This window comes from Pagrus pagrus (assembly GCF_965226575.1).
Source record: "Pagrus pagrus genome assembly, chromosome: 3".
Classification (NCBI taxonomy): Eukaryota; Metazoa; Chordata; class Actinopteri; order Spariformes; family Sparidae; genus Pagrus; species Pagrus pagrus.
In genome coordinates this window covers 18,207,733-18,225,880 of record NC_140187.1, presented here as the reverse complement: position 1 = coordinate 18,225,880, position 18,148 = coordinate 18,207,733, and the positions used below count along the sequence as shown (strand labels likewise).

Sequence of the window (18,148 nt, the reverse complement as noted above, 5' to 3'; positions counted from 1 at the left end):
GACGCTTCAGCACCGCGGACAGAGGCGCAGAGACAGCCGGCGGTGCGCGGAGTGACAGACGGGCGCTTCAGCACCGGACAGCGCTCGCAAGTGGAGCCCAGTTTATCATTGGCCCGGCTCTGCTGCTCCCCCCCACCCCCCAGCGCCACCCTAGTCAGCAAGAAAAGCGGCTGTGCCTCTCAAAGCTGATTAAAATATCTATTCGGTTCTCTGATGACTGGATAAACCACCTGACATTGCTACTGTAGGACACCGGCACCGTCTGTCCACAGCGCCTTAATATTATTTCTGTGTTTTATTCCCTTTTTCCACAGCCGCGAGAAGAAGCGAGGAGGGACCCTGATGCGGTCATCCACAGGACCATGTCTTCTTAATCTACCGGGCTGTATCCTCCAGTGAATCCAGCGAGAGAAGATGAACAAAACGGGGTGTCGCTCGGGCACCTCGCTGCCACCGGACACGATGGACATCATCCGCAGTAAGACGCACACCCGCCGGGTGAGACTCAACGTCGGGGGCCTCCTCCACGAAGTCCTGTGGAGGACCCTGGACAGGCTGCCCCGCACCAGACTGGGCAAGCTGAGAGACTGCAACACCCACGACTCCATCATGGAGATATGCGACGACTACAGCTTGGATAGCAACGAGTACTTCTTCGACAGACACCCCGGCGCCTTCACCTCCATCCTCAACTTCTACCGCACCGGGAAGCTGCACATGATGGAGGAGATGTGCGCCCTGTCCTTCAGCCAAGAGCTGGACTTCTGGGGCATCGACGAGATCTACCTGGAGTCCTGCTGCCAGGCCAGGTACCACCAGAAGAAGGAGCAGATGAACGAGGAGCTGAAGAGAGAGGCCGAGAACATGAGGGAGAGGGATGGGCAAGAGTTTACAACCACATGTTGTTCCGAGAAGAGGATGAAACTCTGGGACCTGCTGGAGAAGCCGAGCTCATCCTTTGCTGCTAAGGTAGAGTCTCTTTTTCTTATTGCCAGAGATCTAGTGAAAGTTTAGGTAACCTGAGAGAAAACCAGCAGGCCTTTATTCCTTCAGGTTTAAATAATGATCTCTCCATCAAGAAGTGGAAGCAAGATTGCAGAGATTTTGGTGCTGATGATTAGGGTTTAAATTTAGAAAGACAAAAGGAGAAAAGGGGGGGAGTGTGAGAAATTTACTTTAGCATCCAGAGAGGCGAGCAGACATCTCTCTATGAGACTGTCTTGATCTGATGTCTGACTTCCTTTTAACCCGCAGCAGTGCTTTTAATCTGTCACTTTCAGCAGCTGGAGTACAGGAGGGAGAGAGAAGAGAGGCAGACAGAGAGAGATGTTGTTGTATGTCAAAGCTGTCTGCAAAGTTTTGCTTATTCATCAGTGCGTATTGAATAGCATGACTTTGGAAACTCATTTTGTTGCCCCACTTGAATCAATAAACTTAACCAGGTGTACTTTCAGGAGAAGAAAAGACCCCGGTGCTGTTATTCTGGCGAGTCAATTAAAACCCCCTTTTTGTTTGTGCCTGACAGCCTTCATTGTCTCCTTTTATTGCTTTCAGTCAGATACTTGTTCCCAGGCCAGTATTGTCTGGAAGCCGCTCTCCTGGTAATTATTGAATGTTTGTTTTTCATTTGCAACACCAGAGAGGATGAGAGGAGTGACACTTATAAATGGAGTTTTCAGGACGGCGAGAAACTCGGCTGCGCAAAATATATATTTTAAGATCATCACGTAACACCACCCCTCTCCTCTCCTTTCAACAGTCACCCCCTCATGGCTTCATTAGCCACCCCTGCCTCATTTCCAGTGTGGTATTCAATCATCCAGCTCATTAACAGGCTCATAGCTCACACTCCAGGAACAAGGGTACTTTACTTTGCTGGATCGATGGGTATAGTCATGTTAACAGCATTTTTTAAGTGAACTTACTTTGCCAAGATGTGACTGAGTCAATATTCAATTAAAAATTTTAAATAACCACCCAGATGCTTACTCCCAATGCAATTGTTTGGGGAATCTGCACATCTTCAAGTAAACGTGATATGCTTATTTTCAGGTTCGTAATTTTTACTACTAGAACAGGTTTACATGCTTTAGTGCTCAAAAAACACATCAGGTTTTTTTGGTCAGGTTTCTGAGACACTCTGTTGGAGGCCCCGCCTCCTGAACACCCAGTCTGCTCTGATTGGTCAGCTCATACACGCCCGAGCCAGCACCGCTAACAACAACAGAACCGCTGTGCTAAATCAAGTCTTAGGTGCCAAACTAGCCACTAGGCATAAATTATGCACATGTGTGACATGGTGACGCAAAGTCACAGAAGTAAAGACGGGACAACTGATGAGGCGTTTGAGGAGCAGTGTTTTCCGTAGGAGAGAGGAGCTTCTGTTGCTGCGGGCTTTGACCTTTTTAATTAAAGAGAGTGAGGCTCTCATATTACGATATTTTTAGGCTGTATCGTGATACACAATATTCATCTCAATATTTTGAAATGTCATCAAAAGCACTTCATAAATGCTCAGATCTTTGACCAAATACCTCGATATGGATAATGTGGTGATGAGGAACAAAATATTAACACAATGAGATTTTTGCTAAATAATCATCAAAAAAGTGGATATAATGACTAAGTGGGTGAAGGCGATCATTGGAACAAGTAGAACAGTCTGGTAAGTTCATACCATTACATCATTTTACTGTAATGCAGCCTTTAAAACCAGGAAATGACAACACTTACGCCATATCACCATATCACCATAACGATATATTATTGATATATTACCCAGTCCTACCAGAGAGTGAAAAAGAAAACCTAAAAAGTGTGCAATTTGAAATGATTTGTGTGATGCTTTGGTTCAAAATGCCTGACAGTGTCAAAAAAAGACATGATTCTTCATGCCTGGCACAAGAGGAATCATGGTTGAATCATTACTCAAAGAAATTTCAAACACCTCCTTGAACAGAGGCTCCTGCATAATTCATTCAGCTCATCTGTTGAAAGAACCTGCTCCATCTCTGACCTTAAATTACTGAAGCCCCTAATTATTTCCCTTAATTATTCAATCACATTGCTTCAAGACATGCTCACTTTACGACACTCAGTGGCCCTCAGCCGTCTCTAGAGCTCTCTGAAACCATTAACCGCACAGACATCCAACACCAGGTCCTCTGGTGTCCGTGCTGACAAGCTGGCACAGCTCTTGGAACCAGAGAAATCTGTGTGTCAGATTAACATGAAAGGAACATCTGAGACTGAGTGGTCCTCTCTGTCAAACTGTAATGTTAATATATCTCCCCCACACATTTTATCTGTGAAGCACCTCCTGTCTCCACGTCAGAACATCCCAGTCGCCGGAATAAATGTAGGCAATGTACGTTTCTGCAAACCATGGATATGAGGAAACTTTCTATTTCTTTATTTTTCTTTAGGTTCAGTTTCAAATGTTTTATTTTGACAACACTGGTTAGGTTTAGGCACAACAACCACTTGGTCAGGGTTAGGAAAAGATTTTGGCTTAAAACGCTGCACACACTGGCTGGAAATTGTCCCCAGGTCTCTTTAAAAATATCAAGTAGTGTCACATTTACAAATGTAGAAACGCAGTCTGAACTGTGGTCACTGGCTTGGCAGCTTTCTCACCTATAACTCAACCACCATGATATGATATGACACGTCTTGCAGAAATGTCAATATGAAATGTAGCCTATGACACACACATATGTGATTGATCTGTGGTTCCCAGAAATGTTAGCTGACAACACTTTGTCCTGGTGACCAGGGTGCCAAGAAGAAGAAAGTAATTAACGTAAAATTATGAATTAATCATCCTCTTAGGTTTTCTTGACCACATATTTCAGATTGAGACACAATCAAATGTGTCAGACCAGCGGAGAGAGCTTTATCTGATCTGCCTCCCTTGATCAGTAGCAAATATAACTGCAGGAAGCTGCAGTCTTAAGTAGTTTATACCAATCAGACCATATTATCAGCCACTGCACTTTTAAAAATATGACAAAGTCAATTTTAAAACCTTTATAGACGTTTTTAATACTGATGGTCGTAGTTTATTTATTGAAGAAGTCACGTTGTGTTGGATTGGTTGATAATTCATAAAGCTGGTTTATTCCATCTAATAACTCAGGTTGATAAATCGATAATGCAGTTCCTCAAGGATCTATTTTTGTCCCTCTGTTAATCTGAGGGTGTATAAGGAACATAGATTTCTCATTTTCACGTGCATGACAACACCTCGCGTAAACCTTTGATGATATGAATGCATTCTCACGAATCCTTTGTTTTTAAGGTTAGACTAAATGTGCTGTAATTATTCTTGCTATCGAAACCTATAACAGCACAAAGATGCAACTTATTCAAACCTACAAAGTGTGATGGGGTAGAAATTTTCTCTTATATTGCTCATTCCACCCTAAAATATATCTGATATATCTGCAGATACAGAGATAGATACAGCATTCATTAATGTGAGAGACATAACAGTCAGACATAAGAAAGCACATTTCATTTGACCTATTCCACTTTCCTCTAAAAACTTAAACAATAACTCCAATCATTGTTTTAAAGAGCAATTAAATACTACACAGTGCTGCTTAGCACAGAAACTGTTTTGCAAATGGAAATAATTGCCCAGGTTTTAATATTACATCTTGTTGGCTGATTTATTTATTAATTTTGTAATACTTGTTTTGCCTCTTCCTGAGTACTAACCTTGTTATCTTTGCTTAAATGTCATCTTTCATTCTCCTCTCCCTCTGCTTTCATGACAACACAAAGCAGTGAGAGTACATGAGCAAATACATGAATTTCAGTTCCGCTGCTGTTCACTGAGCTCGTTGGACTAGAAATTATGAACTAAAGGTCAGGAGCACGCCCAAATAATAGCAGTGTTTTTTACTTTATGTAGCCACTGCAAATTCATAATGAGCTTGGGGCCTGGTCCATAGCACAATAATTAATGAATACTCTTTGCATTAGTGTAATATTTAATACAATTACTACACAACAGTTTGTCCACTGAAAATCGTAACCAGCTCAATTTCCTCCTCATGAACTGCCTCGAGGGTCTTTACGACTGTGGCTGAGCATTCGGCTCGACTCTCTTCACTCAGTCAAACAGAGAAATAGGAGCACGATTTATGTCCTTCCATGGAAGCTCTTGTCCTCAGCTTAACACACGAGATCAGGCTGCACAGTGTGCACCATTAAGGGGTCCACAGAAACTTCTGAATGGAGGAAAGAGTGGGGAAGTGGCAGGTGTTTGACAAATTGAGGTTAAAAGGTTGTTTTCGGAGGCTTGATTGAAAAGCCGCAGCGTTTACTTTTGCAAAGTCATAATAGGCTGACGATATGGTCTGTGGCACAATAATTGGTGGACATTTTGCATTATTGCAATATTTTGTTAAAATGGTTAAACATAAACAAATCTCAACAGGCACAATTTCCACCTCATGAAGTGCCTCTAGGTTCTTACATACATAATTATAATTTCAGCATTATCTTGTGTTTCTCCTTCACTGTGGCTGTGTGTCATTCCGCTTGACTTATTTCATGCGGTCAAACACAGAAATACAAACAGTTTATGTCCTTCTCCCATGAGCTCTTGTTCAGAAACTTCTGAATGGAAGAAAGAGTAGGGAAGTGGAAGTTGTTTGACAAATGGGGCCATTTTTCCTCATTGTTTAGTTTTCCATATGAGACACAAAATGTCAAATTGAGGTTAGATGACAGCCATTCAATGCAGTCTTGTTTCCGAGGCTTAATTGACGAGTTGCGTCGGTGAAATGGTTTGTTCCCAAACACATATTCCGCCTCATTTATTTTTCAGCGCTGATGAAATTTTAATTGCGTATTAATAACACTCGACCTAATGCCGGAGAGAGAAGGTGTGATCCAGAATATCCATAGCTCCAGATGTCAGCTCATCCTGGGCCTTTTGGAGCTATAACCTCCCCAGAAATACACATCGGCACCAGCGCTCGCTCTCCATAAGCCATTTTTCATTGCAAAGCAGTAGTGAAGGACACCAAGTGTGCAGCCAGTCTGTCTTTCTTCTCAGGAGTGTTGAGGTGTTACTGAATAGTTTTAGAGCCACTTGAGTCTGCATTCCCACCACAGGTCTGCCCACTGAATTATTTAGAATAACAATATGGAGCCCTGGAAACACAAGGAAAACCTGCAGGTAATCATTTCACCAATAGGAGATAACCTCTTGTTGATACCAAACAGTATGGGCTGAATGCCCATGTCGTCATTTCTCATGTGGCCCGGTGGGAGGAAACGGTTTAGTGTGTTGGGAATGAAACCAGCCTATGTAATACAGCATGTCTCAGCATGCCTCTGTTGCTCAATTCCCCCTGAGGTGCAGCTTAGTCTCAGAGGGATCACAGTCGCCCTATAAATCACATTCCCAGGGGTTTGGCATTAGAGCTCTGAAAGCGGCCTTATTCAAAGACCCTGAAAACTTGTGTCCTCGGATTACGATGAGTGATGGAGTCATATGGTTTTGGTTATTTCATGATTTCTGTTTCTTTATATTTCTGCCTGTTGGGTTTTGTTGATACTCTTCCATCTGGTATTGAAAAGGGCGGGGCTCGGATGGAGAAAAGTGATGTCATGTGCTTCAATGCACCAATCAGGATTTAGCAAAACTTTAATCATGGGATGACAGTTGTGAGGTTGTTAGCTCGTCATGCTAGTATCAATCAAAACTGATGAAATATTTCGAACTTCGACGGCTACTTCTTGTTAGTTATTTAGTCAAATAATTGATGTTAGCAGTGGCAGACTCAGGATGTTTGAGGGGCAGGGTCGATAGAAATAAAAAGGGCACCAGCTGTAAGCGGTGGGGCATCAGAGGGCAAGAAAGTCATAATGTACCTTTCTTAGTTGTAGGTCTGACTCGACTACACTGCTTAATGCAATTCACAGATTTGATTGGCTGTGTGGAATCACGTGGGTGATGTGCAGATTGTTTTTGAGTTTCCTGGATCACCAGTGTCATAAAAGGCTAGAAAAGCTGTGTTGGTTAAAACAGAAACGCTCTGTCAAAATGTAGATCCAAGTCCGGATAGGATCGCGTCTGGGTCCGAACCCGGACAGAGATCCACTCATTAGTAATCACGGGGGCGATGGAGAGGGATGGCAGGTCAACAAGGGGGTTGAGGCATCCAGAATCCTCATCAAAGGAGCATTTTTTTTCATTGAGTCAGTCTGAATTTGCTGTAAATAAATGATAACTGTCAATGAACTCTGTTAATGCCATGGTTTTGTTTTAACAATGTAGGTAGAAGCAACATGTCAGAGCTTGGAAAGACGAGAAAGAAATAATGCATAGAGTTGATTTAGATCATCTTACACACAACACAACAATGAGATACAACATTCAAAGAGATGCAACAGAGGAAATTACACGTACAAATAATAAATTAGATTGATAATTTATTCCAGTAATGAGGCATTAGGATGTTGAGAGATATTGAAAATGCAAAGTGCTGCACTTAAAAATTAATGTTGTAAAGTCATCTACAGGCCTTATGAGTAGATAAGTGTACATTCAGCTTAATGGTGAGCTGATTAAGCACAATGATAAGTTATAAACTGAACAGGAGCAGGTTCTGATTCCTTACTTCCTGTAAAGTTTTACAGAGTATAAAAAACAATCTTGACACATACAGCTTTCACTTAAGAGACTTTTTTGACACCTCTCCACTCTGGGAATTTGAACTCCCGTCTCCTAAAAGCCTTGCAGCGCTCTCCACCCACTGAGAGCTTCGGTCCAGAACAGGATACTGAACTATAAAAACTGACACTTAGTTCTTTTGCCTTGGCAGAGGCTGTTTCAACTAATTGCATGGAAACTTCTCCTCTCAGCGAGCCGGAGACAGCCATGACTAGAGGCGGTTAACTGCACTTTTTTACTGCACATCGGATATGCCCGATTGACTTCACTGTAAGCACTTTGCTTTGCTGTTTGTGAAGTCTGTGTGTCCAGAACATGGCTCTGTGTCAGGGTGCAGATATCTGCTGTTTTCTGTTCACTCCATACGGCCAAAGCAGACGACTTTTCGTGAGAATGGGAGGAAATCGATGGCAAAGACATTAGGATGCAAGGCAAGCTGGGGTGAGTGGGGACACACCCTGACCAGCCGTTAGGGAGGGACCAGGATGTGTGATTTCCCATGGACCCATGCGTGTTGATAGCTCCGCATGAGGGAGTGCAGTCACTCATGCTAACCTCCAGCCCTGCGCACCAGAGGAGTTGCAGCAGTACAGTCACTCTGATTTTATGGTCTCTGTTGTTATTTTCAGCAGTGGCTCTGAGTAATGGAGCCGAGAGTTTCCTCTGTCTCTTTGCGTTTCTGTCTCCTCCTCCTCTCTCCCCACTTTTCTCTTACAGTAATCGTGTGTATGCAAGCTAATAGCCAGGCACAGGGCTATCCAACAGAGTGTATTTTATGATTTGTTTTCAAGGGATGTTGCTGGGTGATGGCAACTCTTCTGCTGTGCTTAGGTGAGCTTTGAATATCCATAAATCAATGGCACACAGTTTCCCAGCTGCCAGACTGATTGCAGCGCCTTACAGTATGTCTCCTAGTGGGCACACACATACACAAGAGCTGTTTTTTCACAGATTGAACCAAAGTCTCTCTGTTTCTTTTTTGCTCTCTTATCGTCTCTCATCTGTTTGTTTTCTTCTATTGTACTCCCTCCTCTCGCTATTCAAGTCCAAGCAACCTAATCTGCATGTAAGCACTCATTATTGCATGAATTCTAATTAAAGATAGGAAGAACTCTATAAATATATTTGTCTTATTCATCTAAATGCAGAGAGACAATAGCTTTCCTCATATTCCTGAACACTGATGGAAAATTCCTTCAGTTTTCTAGTATATTAGAGCCAGCCTCTCACCCCCACGAGCTCCGTCTGAACCCAAGAATGGATCCAAAATTAATATTTAGTAGCCATGATCAGGATAAATAAATGATTAACAGGTCTGTTAACAAATAACAGATTATTTATCTACACACAGACTGACAGATCACTGACAGGTCAGCCCAGTCACAGAATAAACTGTCAGCATTGCACGTTTTTTGCAAACTACAGATAAGTTACATTTCTAAGTTATAGTTGAATGATAACATCACAACACGTATAATATTATGTTCAGACTACATGTATATGAGCTGACCTTCCTTAAAATAGGAGGAGGGATGTTGGTGAGATGGCTGCCAAGCATCAAAGGCAAAGCATCTTTGGAAAAATCAAACGCCGGCAAATCCAAGAAGTAAAGCAAAATACAAAACTAAATAGCATAAAAACCAGGATGGAGTTTGGGGAACACAGGCAAGATCGCAAAAACTAGTGAGGGAAAACACATGGAAAACACACTTAATACACAAGGACTAATTGACAAAAGAAACACAGGAAAAAATGTGGGAAAAAACATAGACAGGAAGTGGAAAGTAAAACATGACACATGAGGATATGAATCTACAAGGTAAAACAGGAAATCATGAAACCAAAAACCCAAACCATGACAGTCAAAACATAAAATTGAAAATTGAACATAAAGAAATGTTTGTTACATTTTTTCAGGCCATTGGGTTGGACAGATACAACCTTTTACTATTGCCACCAGCTTGCAGTCTTTTTTTGTACACTTGCCTGTTGACACCAGCTGCAGCCACAGATTTAAAGATAACACGTTGAAAGTCTTTAGTCAGAATATCAAACTGCGACCACGACTTTCTGTTTTGTTTCCTGCTGAGCTTCTTTTCATCTTCATATTGTAGCTTCATCTTTATTTTTGGGCTCCATACGGAGATTGTCCGTATGCAGTCGCAGCAGCACAGGCTCTAATGAAGCTCTCAACTGAGAGAGACATTAGCATTATTGATTTAAAACATGCCTTTGATGCCGTTTGATCAGCGTACGCAAATGGAAATTTCAACTCACTAAGTAACACATCCCACCAGAGCGGACACTAATCGATTCAGAAAATCAGCCTAGCTGTGAACTGTGAAGGATTAAATTGTTTGTATCGGCCGGAGTGTGTCCCACATGCATCTTATTTACTAAGCCACAATTATTTCCTCGGGACTTCAAAACTTGCGTTGCAATCAGGGCCTCAATTGATAACGAGACTTTTAAACTCTTAATGCTTTTTCATTGAGCTCGTGCTGAAAACTGTGTTGTGACTGTCCAGTACATTGATCTTAAAGGAGTGTGCTGTTGATGGAAAGGAATGTTTTTTTTCAAGAACTTCTTAGAAATTACAGCTGAACACCATTTTGGCAGCAGTGTTCTGTTCCTCTGGTCTATAAATGACTTCCTACATTGATGGAGGTGTTGTGTTACCAGCATGGACACACTGATTACTTTGCTGCCAGCTACTCTCTTCTCCTGCTGGACCTCTTGCGTGTTTGACTTGTTATGCTATAATGACCATGCTGTCTATACATAGTTTCCTTTCCCCTGTGTGGCTGAACAGTGGTTCATGGATCTTGAACACTGTGTGCAGGTGAAAACCTTCCCTGTAAAGATCACATCTAAGAGAAAAGTCTTCATGTATGTTTAAACAGCCTTAATTCCCCACAGGCATGAGGAGCCATACATGAGGAGAATGTGATGTGGGATTAAAAGGTTGTATAAGAGCATGAAATTCTCCGTCTGAGGTGAAAATATGGAAATTACCAAATTCGGAGTTCCCCTTCTTCAGTATTCCACCTGACAGCAGCATCCCTCTTCCTCTTTGCCATGTTTACATATACGTGCCCGAGCACTCTGTCATCCTATTGGTCGAAGGAAATATCAAACTAGGCAGGAAGATACAAAAAATTCTTACATGCTAGAATTTTCATTGGGATGTCGTGCAGCGTCCCAGAAGCAACATCACTGTTCTTCAATTATGTTACACTACATGCTTGTTGTTGTTCCCGACATTTATAATGAGGCCCGACGCTGGAAATTTGTCAGCCACAACCAAGTCGTGTGAAAATCAGCCTGAATTTGTTTAGTCGAATGCCAGCATTAGACAGCTGTTCTCAGTGAAAAGCTCTGATAAATCACCTGTTTACTCAGCACTAAGGAACAGGCATACGAAGTTAGCGACTAGCTGGTCAACATAGTGGAGTGTTAAGCAGCTAAAGGGTCAGATATTTTCCTCAGTAGTTGGTGGAGACCAAAAGCAGCTAATATTCACAAAATGGACAGAAATACAATGGTGTGGTACTGTGTTTAGAGTTGCTTTCTGCTGCCCCCAAGTTGCCAACAAAAGATTTTGTTTGGAAACTCTTTCACGTTATCTCAAAGATAAACTTATTTTAATCTTATCTTTTGTAAATCATAGTGTAAATGTAACTTATAACACTGGCATTGAGAGGGTAGACGTAACAAAGGACACATGGTTAATATATCAATCCATTCTACCAGAGTACAGATTGCTCCTCTTAACTAGTTGCAGTTTGGAGCATATGGTTTCAGGAAGAGGTACTCAACTGAAGCCCCTCCTTTGCCCTGCAGTTTCCATGGAGAGAGGTGATCTCGTACGCTACATTAGCTTATCACACAAGCCAGCTGGGGCAACACTGTATGCTCCACATGCACACACAGACTCCCACTGCATAGTATCTCTGTTTGACAGGCCGACAAAATCCATGCTTTATTTTCGGTACAATGCCTTATCTGACTCTCCTCGCATTCCTCACATATTGGTGCAGCTGGGTTCGTGGGTGCGGAGCTCCTCACAGACACTGACATTTACAAAGGTGAGATGTCAATCGCGAGAAGACGGAGCCACGACTACTTTGCTGCAGACCTTCATTCATTATTCAAACGGGTCTGTCAGCGAGAGAACATCACTCAAGAAGATGTACCGTAGAGTGGTGTGGGGCCGGGTGGTCAACGCAGATGAGAACAGAAGTTTCCAGAGAGTTAGACGTTAAAACCCAAAGCCATTGTGTGCTAAAGTTGCCTCTTAAGCTACAGTTGCACACTGCAACAAGGTTTTCATCGCGCACTCGGCAGGCTAAGACTGAAAAGGTCAGTTTTCAGCCACCCGTACAGGAATGACAGGCATGACTGAATAATGCAATGAAATTCTGTAGTCACTCCAATACATTTTCTGACAGCAGATTTATTTTCGATGGAGCCTGTAATCCATCTCCAAGCTTTCACAGATTCTTCCTTTACATGACACCGCTCATGGTACCGCTCTTTTGGCTTCCCACCCAAACTCAAGTGCTACATGTGCTTTACCCTACTTGTCATCAACCGGTTCCAGTAGCACATAAAGATGGCTCTTGCATTTTTAAACAGCCTCCTTCGTCATGTACACCTCATCCAGGGTCACTCAGGTGTCAAGACACCGAGGAAGTTTAGAGTTTAGTCCTTTTGTTTGGCTACAGTGCCGAAGCTCAGTCCTTTTTTTTCCAGCTTAGGCCTTACATGCACTTCGAGCCAGAGCTCCTCAAGCATAATGTCCTCCAGTCATCTGAGATGGTTGTGGGAGAAAGCTCAGTCGTCTTTAGAGGAAGAGGAAGCTGAGTCTGAGAGGAAAGATTGCCTTGCTATAATTTGTAATGCAAGGTACACTGGAGGAATTGTCTTTCAGAGAACGGTGCTGCTGTCCTGCATAGAGTTTCCCCAAAAAGCTATTTCTGAGAAATAGGAAAGAAAATACAACTGCACCCTGTGATTACTATTCCACTGTGATGGTTTAAAAATACTCAAAGTGCATCTTTTGAATAATCATTGTCTCCTGTAGGTTTTCTATTTGAGACGGGACAGGTGGATAAGGTTCAGCGCAAATATTCAAATTAGCCTGTTTGTTCTTTTTGGGTCCATTAACTTATTGTTGTTTGTCTCTGTTTGCACAGTAAATAAAGTGGAAAAGAGTGTTTTGTAAAAAATACTAAAACAAGCACTCTGACCCATTTATGTCCCTATATCAAGAGCCAGACTGCTATCTGTTACCTATGAGGCAATTTATGATTAATCTTACATACATCCTCTGGATATGTGGAGATATAAGTTATACATGAAAAATGTTGAATTTTTATATAGTATTATATGCTTGACCCATACATGTTAACAATATATTGCCAAGATTCAGGTTTATAACATGTATGAAATGCCCATAATAAAATCTGTACATGTACATATATTTAAATAACATATATTAAAAACAGGACGGGGGGTAGGTGGTTGGAGTTTCCCAGCATGCTTTGAGGCCATAAGTCAAAGGAAATTGTGTTTAAACGTGTTCTCAATCACCAAAAATGTTACCTGTCTGTTATGGAGTAATGAGTTAATGTTCTTCAAAATGTTTCTTGTAGATTATGGTTGCCTTTGCGGGAAAACATTCCTGCACCATGAGTTAAGTCATTCACACGGTTACTGCATGAAGCTCATGGTACAGTGTTCAAAGATAGATTTTTTTAAGTTCTTTTTAAAAACAAGTGATGGAGAGCAAATCACCAGAGCAAATGCCAAATGCAGCAGACGTCAATATGTTTGCTCAGTTAGCCGTGCAGATAGCAATCCAAAGCACTGAGGGTATGTTGGTGATGACACTCTTCACAGGAGCTTTTCACCAGGATGGACTGTGGCTGGCAGGTAGTAAAATTTTCTGCTATACATAGACGTCATAATGTCAAACACTGTCCTTCACATTCTGTCAATAACTTTAGTTCATGTTCGAATGTTTTCAACTAAAAATCTTACATATTGCACCTTTAAAGATAAGCTTGGGTGAAAATAAGCAGCACATTCTGAAAGTTCATCCCTCTCCGTCTGATTTCTCACTACAAGAAACTCAAACCTGCTATAATATGGTAATTTTTTTCGCATACATCTACAAAACATTCACTGCATACATGTAGAGTTACTACACATTTATACAGATACATAACATTGTGTGTATAAATAATTACATATGCGGCTTATATGTCAAAATATGTAATTTGTGTACATAAACATACATATTTTATGGGCTACACATGAATATCAATAAATGAAATTGTTCCAATTTTGAATAGGTTTCATAATTGGATTGTAAGTATATGTGCATTTCTGTATGTGGAGACAACATTCAAACACCAACAACCAGAGGCACAAAGAGGCTGCCAGACTGAGTAACAGTAATTACCTAAACTTGATACACAACCCAACACCTGAAAGCTCACATGGACGAACAGTCAACAACAGGGCTCAATTAACACAACCTGCAGTCTCTCACTGCGGAGCATCGCGTCTACCGTGCTCGACAGGCTGGATTAAATAAAGCTTTGGGTTACTGCTGCGGTGACCGGATCACCCTGCATCAGTTTAATGATGCTGCTGACACGTTTGGATACATCGGCACAGTAAACAGAGCAGACTGTTTTTTTAACATTTCCTATCGAGTCAACCTGACACAAAAGCAGTTTGTACATGTGGGTTTTAGGCACATGCTATGTGGCTGAGGGAAAATGTCAGCAGGACGAGAGGCAGATGGGTGAGAGAGATACCCATTGTTCTGCAGACACGTCTCACTCAATAGCTTCTGCTCTTTAACAAATAGAGTGAGAGACGAAAAGCAAACATGGGAGCTATGTTTATATCCCGCCGTCTGCTTCTACTTCTCATTTCACAGCTCGAAATTCAGAGCGAGCTGTGCGCTTTCGCATATAAAGAAGAAAGCTTTAAATCCACTTGGTGCATATTTGAAAACATACTTCACAAGTGCTCGTCTGACGGTGTGAGGAGGTTGAGTTCATCAAGCCCCCACACAGAGAGCTTGTGATGTAAGGTTTCTGAGGAGAGTCCCGCTGTGGTTTCTGGAGATAATGCAGCTTTCTTGAGGTCAGGGTGAGTGGGCGTGAGGTGAGAGGTTTTACCGATGTCCCCACCTTTAATGATTGCCTGCACAGGGGGATAAGATGTTTCCTTTGCGTTGTTTTTGTTCTCCTCACCTTCTGCTCATCTGTGTGGACCAAAAAAAGAGCGGCTGCCGCATCGGGGATCGGTCGGTTTCTTCGCAGATCCATCTACTGAGAGAGAAACAGTCATGAGGAGTTCAGTTTGATTCCTGGATCAATTTGTCCGCCTACTCTCCTTCATTCTTATGGAGCAGAATTACCGATTAAAACAAAGGCAATCAATAACGACAATGAGCATCACAAACCTGGATGTTTTTCTTTACTAACAAGAACCTTGTTTATTTACAGTGCAAAGTACAGAGGAAACTAGAGAGAGAGAGCTTGTGGTGTTTCGTTACTGGTGTTAGCTCAAAGAGACGTAGAAGGAAAATGCAGAAGAGGTGTGGTTGTTAATATTATACAGGGTGCTGCTCATCATAATGAGCCACAGCCTGCGAGGAGTGATGAAGCCACCTTACTGTGACATCTAGCACTGCCCCACCAGATTTTCTACCTTAGCGCAGTAATGGCACTTCTCTCCCAAGGGACTTCTATAAATAAATACTCTGTCACACACATGCATCCACACACAAACACACATGCGCACACGATTTCGCACATTTTCCCATCCTGTCTCTGGCTTTCTTCCAAACACGTTTTCTTCTCAGCCTGTAATTCTCCCACTCAGTCTCCCTATGAAACACGCACACACACACACACACATATATATATATATATATATATCCTTAAATAGACACATTGATGTTGTAATTTCGTTGATTGTTTGTGACGGGCTGGAACCTTTTCATTGGGCTACATCAAACTGTTTGGCAGTCTTATAATTTCGTAACAGCAGACTGTCAGACTCACAAGTATGTTTCTGAATCATCACAGGGTACCGAAGAGGTGTTCTTTCAGACAGAAGGAGACAGACATAAGGAGTGAGTGAGACAGTGTGATCGGTGTCGGTGGTGATGGACAGTGGTCAGAAGGTTGTGGTTTCGCAGTGCACTCAGTGCTGCCGTGGAAAATCCAACCCGAGTCCTTCACAAAGAAATCCACAGTCAGGCAGCATTAAATAACTTAAAATATATCGTCCACAGACTTGTATAGGCAACTGAGACGTTACAATCCACTCACATACGACCAATCAAAAATGATTAATTCATGTACATTTCTACAAATTGTTACACAGAACCCCTTTTAACATGTTGGTAAATATATTTAATCACTTTCTTTTCAAGAGTCAGATGAGAAAATGACACCACTCCCACTTTCATCTGAATATGTAGCTACAACCAGCAGCCAGTTAGCTTAGCTTAGCATTTAAATTACAAAAGCTGGCCTGGCTTTGTCCGAAGGTAACAAAATTTTCGATTAATATATACAAAAACTGAAAGCATAAAAATGGCAATTTACTGTTTAACAGGGGCTTACTATGCGGTGGACGATTTCTTGTCCAGGTGCAGCAACTTCTTCAAGTCTCCGCTGGTTGGCTGGCAACTTTTCAGTGATACAAGACTCCACAAAGTGTGCAAAGGCAAGAAATAGACCTGCGCATAACCCTTTAAAAAACTACAACTACTACCAACTGCATGAATTTGTTGATCACAGAGCTTTAGCTGGGTTGATAGTAGGGTTGTGTAGGTTTCCAGTTTTTGCTAGTACGGTGCATGCTTCAGATTTTGTGACAACCAACTGAACTGGCATTTGTCAGGTGTAACATCAGTTGGAGAGAACTAGCAACATGTGACTAGTTAGCAGGACCCCCGGGAAAGTCGATTAGCTCAACTCCAGAGGTGGTGCGCTGCTTATGTCTTATTCTGTTGTACTAAAACTGAGAGTTGGGCACACAGTGCCACAATACTTCAGACATCATTCAGACATCATGTTGCAGTTGCCCTGATGGACTGTAGTGCTGCTGTCATTCATGGACCTCGTTATGGAGCTGCTGAGTCTCATAGGACATTCGGTGTTACTGTCCAGTCATAGACCTTGTATCAAACTAGTTTAAAAACATTTTTAATCTGCCCAACACTCATTGATAGAGGGATTTTCTAGCTTTGGACAGAGCCAAGCTAGTTATTTTCCCCTGTTTTCAGTGTTAATGCTAAGCTACTATAACATGCTGGAGCTAGCCCAATATTGAATGGACAACTTTTAGTGTTATTGATCTTCTCATCTTAATCTCTGCAAGAAAGCAAATAACCGTACTTCCTTAAAATGTTTAACTATTTTAACAGAGGATTAACCAGTGGTGTCCTCCATCTCTAATCCCTATACAAAAAAACAGGGGCTTGTTTGTACTTGTTACCTAATAGGTTGCTGTAATTGGTACCTAATGGTTGTATTTGCACTTGATAGCACAGAACAAACAGACCTCTGAAAAATCTCCGAAGCCAGTAACGATTTTCCACAGAAAGGCCGCTGAAGTGCCAAAGAGCAGACAGTAAGAGGAGGTTTGAGAGCAACGGAGGCAGTGCTGCTGTGCACTCAAACCTCTCAGGAGGTAACATCAGGTATTAGATGGGAATAAAATGGACAATAGGCTCTTCATGTGCAAAATTATTTTTCAAAATCATAAATTCCCGACATGGCTTAAGATCTGGCACTTAAAAATAGAAATACGCAGACACATTACAACACCTGTCTGCATGAAAGACTGCACTGCGTGACTGTTTGTCTGCAATGTGTTTACAGTACCACATACTGTATGTGGGTGTGTGTTTTTATCATGCGTCTTGTCTGAGGGAGTGCAAGTGAGAGAGAAAGAAAGAGAGAGAGAGACATGATGTGGAAGAGAAAAGCTTTTCTAGGTCAACACACTGAAAGAATTGCAGCCGATTTTGCTTCTATTTAAAACCGAATGTAAGGACATACTTTCTGTGTCTTTTAAAAAACTTTTCTGTCGTGGAGATGTAAGTGTAGAGTACGCCTGGGTTCTTCTGCCAATCAGCTGTGTGTTTCATCTGTCAGGAGGCAGAGTTTACTGTAAGTTGTCATCGAGGGATGCAAATGGGACAACAGATGCACTGCCGGGCCTGTCAGACGCCCGTGCAGCGACACAGAGACAAACAAGTGAGAGGAGAGAAAGTCAGTTTCAAATATGCGTGAACATATGGTGATGTGAGAGAGGATCAAAGGCCGTATCCTTGTGGCATTTGTACGCTAATATTGATGTAATTATGTGAGACTCCTGTGGTGTGCCGACTGAGAAGAGACTAGTGCTCATTTG

The 18,148-nt window shown here is 42.0% G+C and overlaps 1 protein-coding gene across 1 annotated transcript in view; it reads left to right on the top strand.

The window, feature by feature from the left end:
• Nucleotides 1-18,148, top strand: part of LOC311254594 (potassium voltage-gated channel subfamily B member 1-like) — a 42,305-nt gene that overhangs the window by 721 nt on the left and 23,436 nt on the right. The window contains exon 2 of the mRNA XM_084348458.1: nucleotides 315-969. Within this exon, the coding sequence (XP_084204584.1) occupies nucleotides 415-969 (555 nt within the window). The 5' untranslated portion in view covers nucleotides 315-414. The remainder of the gene's footprint in view (nucleotides 1-314; nucleotides 970-18,148) is intronic.